Source organism: Ranitomeya imitator, chromosome 2, assembly GCF_032444005.1.
Source record: "Ranitomeya imitator isolate aRanImi1 chromosome 2, aRanImi1.pri, whole genome shotgun sequence".
Lineage (NCBI taxonomy): Eukaryota > Metazoa > Chordata > Amphibia > Anura > Dendrobatidae > Ranitomeya > Ranitomeya imitator.
Genome location: NC_091283.1, coordinates 363,967,098 through 363,976,124, shown reverse-complemented (window position 1 = coordinate 363,976,124; position 9,027 = coordinate 363,967,098). Strand labels below are relative to the sequence as shown.

The following is a 9,027-nucleotide window of genomic DNA, read 5'->3' as shown; positions in this document are numbered from 1 at the left end:
CATGTGGCTCTGCTCCGTACACCTCGTACACACACAGCTCCGCTCAGTACACCTCATACACACACGGCTCCAATCCGTACACACGGCTATGCTCTGTAAACTTCGTACACACGTTGCTCCGCTCCATACACCTCACACTCACAGCTCAGCTCCTTACACACACGGCTCTGCTCCATACACCTTCGTACACACGCGGCTCTGCTTAGTACACCTCGTACACACAAGGCTCTGCTCCGTACACACGGCTCTGCTACACCCACACTGTAAACCCCTCCTGACCCCACACATAAACTTCCCCTCATCCAGCACCATGACAACCAGCACAGCAGAGTCCTGCATACACTGAGGCCCCTGATCATGTGACCCCTGACTCCTCCCCTCCTGTGACCTCATCACAGGTCCTGTGCGCACAGAACAGCCATATATGTGGTGTGCGGCTCTGCAGGTGGAGGTAGGTGCTGGAGATTCCCCATTACTGGGTGGGGGCAGTAACCCCTTTAGTGCTGAGACTATTTTGAATTTTGACATCTCTTTGTTCCAGACCTTTATAACTTTTCTTTCGCTCCCATTTCTCTGTATCAGGCTTTTTACATATAATGTAACTGATCAACTTCTATTAACCCCTTCACGACCTTGGACACATAGGTACGTCCAAGGTCGTCTCCCTGCCTCATTGCCAGAGCCCGCATCTTTCCCATTTGATCAGCTATCATGTGCCCTTAATAACCACGGGTGGATCTGAGATCCACCCACGGCTGTTGGCCAGTTAAATGCCGCTGTCAGTCTCTGACAATGGCATTTAACAAGCGCTGGCTGAAAGCACGTCACTAATCCCGCCTATCAGCACACCTGTCGTGTGAGCGAGAAGCACGTAGAACGCCCGTAGCCGGCGTTCATAGGTGACGATGATTTACTACACACACATATATATATATATATATATATATATATATATCATCTGCTATACATAGGAGTGCTGAGGCCCTGCTCTGTGTAGCACAGGCGATCAGATGATCGCAGCTTCAAGTCTCCTAAGGAAACTAATCAAACCAGGAAAATGTGAAAAAAAAGTGTAAATAACAAAAGTTCAAATTGCCCCTTTTTGCTCCATTAAAATAATAAAAAAATATATAAAATACACATATTTGGTATCGCTGCATTCAAAATCGCTCCAAGCTATCAGGCTATAAAGTAAATTAATCTGATTGCTAAACAGTGTAATGAGAAAAAAATCGAAACACAAGAATGACCTGTTTTTGGTGGCCGCGATATTGCAATAAAATGAAACAACGGGCGATCTTCTCTATCCCAACATGCTATAGAAAGAACGTCAGCTCGGCACACAAAAAAATAAGCCCCCGCCCAGCCCCAGATCACAAAAAATGGAGATGTTACCGGTCTTGGAAAATGGCAACATTTTTTTTTTCTTGCAAACTTTGGATTTTTTTTCACCACTTAACCCCTTAATAACCACCGATACGCCTTTTAACGGCACTGAGAAATAAGGGTATAGTGCACCCCAGCGTCAGAAATTCTCTGGGGTCTCAGCTACCAGGGGTAGCTGAGACCCCGGAGAACATGAATCGGGTCGGTTTTTATTATCCCCAGTCTCATGATTGCCATTATTCACCGAATAATGGCGATTGCAAAGAAAAAATCCGATTTTCAATTCATTTTTCTCTTTTCTGATATGATATAGCGTACCAGAGCAGAGAAATGGGGTCCCCCCGATTGCCCCCCAGTACCTCCAGCAATCATAGACCTTCCTTCACTGTCCCCGGCCCACCACATCTTCCCAGAAGAAAATGGTGGGCACATGCGCAGTGCGCCTGCTGAGATCTGCCGGACGGTACCCGGCAACAATAGGAGATTATTCCTATTTGTTCATTTTGATCACTGTGATATACCCTATCACAGTCGTCAAAATACAAAAATTAGTAAATCAAATGCCCTTTGTCACCCCTAGTTAGGTAAAAATAATAAAATAATTTGTCTTCATTCTTTGTTGTTAGGGTCAGGGTTGTGTTGGGGTTAGGATTAGGGTTAAGGGTGTGTTGGGGTTAGGGCTGTGTTGGGGTTGGAGTTAGAATTGGTTTTTTTTCACTGTTTAGGTACATCAGGGGTCTCCAAATGCGACATGGTGTTCACCATTGATTCCAGCCAATTTTGATTTCAAAAAGTCAAACGGCGCTCCTTCCCTTCTGAGCTCTGCCATGCACCCAAACAGTGGATTTCCCCCACATATGAGGTATCGGTGTTCTCAGGAGAAATTGCACAACAAATTTGGTGGTCCGTTTTCTCCTGATACACTTGTGAAAATAAAAAAGTTTGAGTCTAAAGTAATTTTTTTGGTGAAAAAAGTTAAATGTTAATTTTTTCCTTCCACATTGCTTCAGTTCCTGTGAAGCACGTAAAGGGTTAATAAACTTCTTGAATGTGGTTTTGCGCACCTTGAGGGGTACAGTTTTTAGAATGGTGTCACTTTGGGGTATTTTCTGCCATATTGACCCCCAGTCACTGTTTTGTCAATTTTGTTGGAAAAATGGGAAATCGCTGGTCAGCTTTTAACCCTTATAACTTCCTAACAAAAAGAAATGATGTTTCCAAAATTGTGCTGATGTAAAGTAGACATGTGGGAAATGTTATTTATTAACTATTTTGTGTGACATATCTCTGTGATGTAAGGGCACAAAAATTAAAAGTTTGAAAATTGCAAACTGTTCAAAATTGTTGCCAAATTTCATTTTTTTTCATGAATGAACGGAAGTCATATTGAAGAAATTTTCCCACTAACATGAAGTACAATGTGTCACGAAAAAACATTCTCAGAATTAGTGATATCCGTTGAAACGCTCCAGAGTTATAACCTCATAAAGTGACAGTGGTCAGAATTGTAAAAATTGGCCCGGCCATTAAGGTCAAAATTGGCTTGGTCACTAAGGGGTTAAAGAAAAGAGAACCTAGACATGTTTGTTATCTACAAACTCTTAATAACCAGGGGAATCATAATGGCAGGTCAGTTTTTGCATTTAGTGAACGTGGTAAATAAAAAATCAAAAAAACTAATATGGAATTGCACTTTTTTTTTGGCAATTTTACTACACTTGGAATTTTTTCCCCATTTTGCAGTACATTATGTGGCAAAGTTAATGGTGTCATTCAAAAGTACAACTCTTCCTGCAAAAAACAAGCCCTTACATGGCCATATTGACAGAAAAATACAAAAAGGTTATGGTTCTGGGAAGAAGGGGAACGAAAAATGATTATTCTGATTATTAAATATACAATTACTGTGATAACAATGAAGTATAGAGAATACTTGTTGTACGACTTTTCCACAATAATATCTCATTACTGGGAAAAAAAATATCGTTTGCATGTTATCACTTTACAAGTACCGGAACCTTTGTTATTTTTTTCTGGCTGCCATGGTGACAATCAACACCCTGCGATCAAATAGTGAGATGCCGATGCGATGTTTAACCATCTGGATGAGACTTCGCTATGGATCATAACATCTAAGGCCCTTTTCACATTGTGATCTTGCCCACTCTAAGTGGTCCTGTCAGAGCTTGCATCTGAACCCCCTGCAAAATGGAATTCGGGCTTATGCGTTGAAGGGGCCATTGATAATAATGGTCCAGACAGAGACAACATGCGCTTTTTCAAGCAGATTTTTGCGTGTATACACCTACTGGAAGCAGAGACCCAGATGCAGTCTACTACATCTTGGTGTCTGCCTCCAGTAGGCGTGTAAACCCGAAAACAGTGCACGACAGCGCACACATACGACCGTGGGGGGGTTCGCATACAAGCCCCGAGAGGACCACTGAGAGTGGGCAAGCACCCTAAGGAGATAAGTAGCCTCTACAATGCAGATTTGTAATAGTATGGGCATTGTTAAAGGAGGGATAAAGGGATTTTCCAATCATCGATAAATCATAAATAGAAAATCTAAACATTATATTATTTCCTGATATGTTTCCCTTTATTATCTCCAGTAACTGTATTATTACACAGAATTCTTTATGATCTTACATCGGCCTCATCATCTTCTCTTTCAGGTCCCTACAATATCGAATGTTCTCAGTGGAGATCTTCTATATAATATAATTTTCCTGATTGACTTGTCTAGGATGGAGAGAGACCGAGACAAGATGGTGGATAGGATATTACCCCTCACCCTAGAGATCCTCTTCCGGCTAACTGGAGAGGTGAGAGATTCTGATGACGTCACATTACATCATTCTTATCTATGGGAATAACAGATGGACAGATCTGGAGAAGTGAGGACTCTGGAAATGTCTGTAGTGAGATTTATTAATATGTCTCTCCATAACCAGGATTACACGTTAGTGAAGAAGACCTCTAGTGAGTGCTATCAGGACCCTGTGACTGAGGGATGGGGAAGACTCCAGAGCCCAATCACAGGACCTCCACCTCACTCCCTGATGCATGAGGACATCAATGACCAGAAGATCCTAGAACTCACCTACAAGATGATTGAGCTGCTGACTGGAGAGGTGATACTGCTGGGAATGCTGGGACATTATACAGTAACGCTATGAAGGGATCGGGGTGATGACAGTATCATTGTATGTGTCAGGTTCCTATAAGGTGTCAGGATGTCGCCATCTATTTCTCGATGGAGGAGTGGGAGTATTTAGAAGGACACAAAGATCTGTACAAGGACGTCATGATGGAGATTCCCCAGCCCCTCACATCACCAGGTAACAGAGAGGACTAAATACACATGGCCTATAATTATCTGTATGTAAAGTATTAATTCAGTCCCTGTATGTGTTTCCTCCAGTTCTATCCAGTAAGAGGACAACACCAGAGAGATGTCCCCGTCCTCTTCTTCCACAGGACTGTAACCAAGAAGATCTCGATGTTCCTCAAGATCATCAGGTAGATGGAGAGAAGGTGTCATGAGATCTCCCCTATGATGTGTGTAGACAGTTGTGAAGGTCTTGTGCTCAGTCTTGTTTTATCCACCAGTATTATATGTTTTATACTTGTGTAATGAGAGCGGTGGAGATGGCAGAATTAGAGCTGATCATAGATGTGACTTCTCCACCTGTCTGTGACTTTTACAATATTTATTTCAGGATGAAGATCTGACCCATATTAATACTACAGAGACATATGTGAGCAGTGATGAGTGGTGTAAAGAGGAGATTCCTACATATGACTACCCAGGTGAGCAGTAACCACTAAATGCAGATAGGTCACAGATTCTTCTCAGTCACTGGATATAATTATTTTGTGTTGATTTTTTATTCTCTGTGATCCCTCAGTTTTTATTCAGTATATTTTCCCTCCTTCACACAAAATATTAATTATGATAAATGTGGATGTAATTATAATACTGTTATAGGTGATAGCACATGCTCTACCTTACCAATATGGAATATGGACATGATATATTCCTATGTGAATAAGTTTTTTTCATGACCATCTGTTGATCCAATTTTGGAACATTAGAATCTATATTTCCTATTAGACTTGCATCGTGTTACTGCGTATTAACAGCATACAGTGCATAGAGATATATACAAAATGACCACCTTATTATAGACCCCCATTTATTAGTGCTTTGGACCTTCTTTGGTTTTTAGCATGGCAGCAATTTATCATGCCTAAGGGTATGTTCCCACAGTCAGAAAACCTTCAGGGTTTGCTGCGGATTGGATGCTGCGTACAGCCGCAGAATCGAATCCGCAGCATCCAGATGTTGCAGCATATGGAAGAGGATTTTATGAAATCCCATCTCCACTATGCGTGCAGGGCCGCATCCGGCGTAACCGGACATGCGGTGCATCTTTATAGACCGCAGCATGTCTATTTATCTTGCGGAGATGCTCTGTCTCCGCAAGATAGATAACACAGTCTATGAATATGATGCGGTGATTCCGCATGTGTTTAATGAACACATCCGGAATCACCGCGCGTACAACAGGGGGCGGCACTTTGGGAGGAGCGGGGTATCCGCTGCATCCAAAGCGCAGGGATTCCGAACAGTGGAAACATACCCTAATACTCCAGTAAGTGTTTCAAAATGCCTATGTAAGCCTTTAGGTTAGCTATAAATGATGCGATTATAATTCTTTATGGTAAGTGTTTATACGTGACAAGAATTGTGAATGAAATGGTTGAATAGCAATCTTTCCACCTTTTTGCGGGACTCATCAGTGAACAAGTGCTCAATCTTTAAATGATGAACAAGAAGTTTTTTGCTCACCTTAACAATTTCAGACCACAAAATAGTGGTGACCGGAACACTGAAGTATGACTCTATGAAAATGCTGTCTTCAACATAGAATTGAAAATATACTAGAGTCTAACTTGATGGTGTAACATTATGATCTACTCTTCTCTAGAGTTCTTCTCAAGATCTATGATCTTGCTCTGAGGTCTACTTTTAGATTGTGAAATATTTCTATGAGTATTTTATATAGTAATGTTGTAAAAATATATTTTAGAGTTTTTTTTTTTATTCAAAACTAATAATTGGTTTTATTCTTGGCAGATGATTGTGCCAGCAGATTAGAGGGAGAAGCTTTTGAATCAGATGACCTTGATATCAGACAAGATATAACTGAAGTGAATTTCATTACTCCAGATATTACATCATCCCTTGACAGCAAAGATCTGTCATCTGATCCTTTTAAACAGGTCCAAACTTCTGATTTATCACAGGCTATTAAGAAAAATAAAAGTCACCAGTGGAATGTTAAAAATCAAAGTGCTCTCGAAGCAAAAAAGTCAATTTCATGTTTAGAACTGGGCAAAACCTTTTCTCTCAAAACATATTTTGTTAAACATCAAGAAATTCACACAGATGAAAACCCATTTTCATGCTCATTTTGTGGGAAATGTTTTAAACGGAAATCAATTCTTATAAGACATCAGAGTATTCATGCAGACGAAAACCCATTTTCATGTTCATCATGCGGGAAATGTTTCAAATGGAAATCAATTCTTGTTAGGCATCAAAAAATTCATACAGAGGAGAAGCCATTTTCATGTGTAGATTGTGGAAACTGTTTTAACCGGAAATCAAGTCTCATCCGACATCAGAGAAGTCACACAAGAGAAAAAAAATTTTTATGTTTAGAGTGTGGAAAGTATTTTAAGCAGAAGACATATCTTCTTAGACATGAGAGAATTCATACTGGGGAGAAGCCATATTCATGTCCAGAATGTGGGAAATGTTTTAAGGAAAAATCAAATCTTGCTATTCATCAGAGAAGTCACACTGGGGAGAAGCCATATTCATGTTCAGAATGTGGGAAATGTTTTAGCCAGAAATCAAATCTTGCTACACATCGAAGAAGTCACACAGGTGAGAAGCCATATTTATGCTCTGAATGTGGGAAATATTTTCTTCACAAATCAGTTCTTATAAAACATCAAAGAATTCACACAGGGGAGAAACCATATTCATGTTTAGAATGTGGAACATGTTTTGCAAGCACATCAAATCTTGTTAAACACCGGAGAACTCACACAGGGGAGAAACCATATTCATGTTCAGAATGTGGAAAATGTTTTGCAAGTAAATCAAATCTTCTTAAACACCGGAGAACTCACACAGGGAATAAACAATATTCATGCTTAGAATGTGGAAATTGTTTTACACATAAATCAAATCTTCTTTCACATCAGAAAAGTCACACAGAAGATAAGTTATCTTTACATTAGAGAACTCACATTAGCTATAAACAGCATGTATGGTCAGAATGTGTGAAATGTTTTAAAAAATCGGATCTTGTAAAACATCATTGGAGTCAGACAGCGTAGAATCCATTTTATGCATCGCTTGTGGATAATGATTTTCCAAATTTTAGCTCTAATTGCACATAAATTTTTCAATTTGAAAGAACTCACACAGGGAAGTAGCCATTTTTTTTAAACTATAGGACCAATAGTACAAAACAGAAAAGTTTCAGAAGTGTGAATGTCAATTAGCCCCTTCTGTTGCATTCAAAGAGCCTTAACATTTTTATTTTTCCTTCAACGTATGAGGGCTTGGTTTTTTTGTGAGAATCCAGAAAAATATATTAAACTCTGGTAGAGATAAACGCTTGAATATTTTATCGCTGAAATATTAAAATGGAAGTAAATCCACAGATTGTCCATAAAGAAATGCCAATGCGTGTCTGGTGTGTATGACACCCTTACTTGTTTTTTTGTGTGAGATGAGTTGTATGTATCAGTGGCACCATTTTGGGACACCTATAACTTATTAACCAACTTTTATACATTCTTTATCCAAACAACAATTCTACTATTTATTTATTTTTACATTTTAAATTTTACACCGTTCACCATGCTGTACCAAAGAGGTGTTATATCCATTCGTTAGGTCAGTATGATCTATGATTATGGTAATACCAAATTTATATAATTTTCTTTTGTTTTATAACTTTTACAAATTAAATATATTGTTTGAAAAAAAATAATTTGTTTCTGTGTCGCTATTGTCACGGGGTTACCGCAACAGTGTGGAGCCAGAAGACTACAGCATCTGATTGCTCCTACTCCGGCGCTGAGAAGAAGCACTTCTTCATTTTAATGGTGTTTATTCCTTTTGGCCAAACAGGGGTTAATCGGCCATGTTGGAAAACTCTGTGCTTGCAGCTGAGCTCAGTTAGCCACTTCCTTCCCCTTTATAATCTGGGCTCTGATGCAAGTCCTTGTCAGAGCTAGGATTTGTGTCACGCCTTTCTGTCTGTATCTGGTTTTCGGCGTGACAATGCATGTCTTTGCTTTAACCCTTTGCTCCTTTCCCCCTAATTGAGCTGGGATACTGTTGGCTGTTACCTGTATGGAGCCTGCTTAGTTCCCTGCTCTGCTGTATAGCCGTACATGGGTGGTTAGGTCTTTGCTCTGCTGCATAACCATCCGCTTGTGCGGTCCCTGGTTGCCGCTGTGGAAGCTGTCCACGGGTTGCGAGGTCATTTGCAGCTGGTGCATGACTTTCCACGTGTGTCTGGGCGTCCAGCCGCTGCCAGGCGCCCT

At 40.2% G+C, this 9,027-nt stretch overlaps 1 protein-coding gene across 2 annotated transcripts; it reads left to right on the top strand.

Annotated features, from left to right (window-relative positions):
- Positions 1-409: 409 nt before the first annotated feature.
- On the top strand, positions 410-8,457 carry LOC138663881 (oocyte zinc finger protein XlCOF22-like). 2 transcript variants are annotated; one of them, XM_069750249.1, is made up of 7 exons: positions 410-451; positions 4,065-4,214; positions 4,344-4,523; positions 4,607-4,730; positions 4,814-4,911; positions 5,112-5,202; positions 6,533-8,457. In XM_069750249.1, exons 1-7 carry the CDS (start codon positions 425-427, stop codon positions 7,705-7,707), a joined length of 1,845 nt encoding a protein of 614 aa, XP_069606350.1. In that variant the 5' UTR covers positions 410-424; the 3' UTR covers positions 7,708-8,457. The 2 variants fall into 2 exon arrangements, with proteins under 2 accessions (XP_069606350.1, XP_069606349.1); XM_069750248.1 differs by lacking the exon at positions 410-451 and having other exon boundaries at positions 4,021-4,214.
- The last annotated feature ends 570 nt before the right edge of the window (positions 8,458-9,027 follow it).

Bases quoted from the DNA above. Each gene is read 5' to 3' on its own strand.
- LOC138663881 (XM_069750248.1), top strand. From the start codon at position 4,029: ATGATCTTACATCGGCCTCATCATCTTCTCTTTCAGGTCCCTACAATA. The intron at 4,524-4,606 runs GTGATACTGCTG...TGTATGTGTCAG, and splicing joins TTGAGCTGCTGACTGGAGAG to GTTCCTATAAGGTGTCAGGA. The intron at 4,912-5,111 runs GTAGATGGAGAG...TATTTATTTCAG, and splicing joins ATGTTCCTCAAGATCATCAG to GATGAAGATCTGACCCATAT.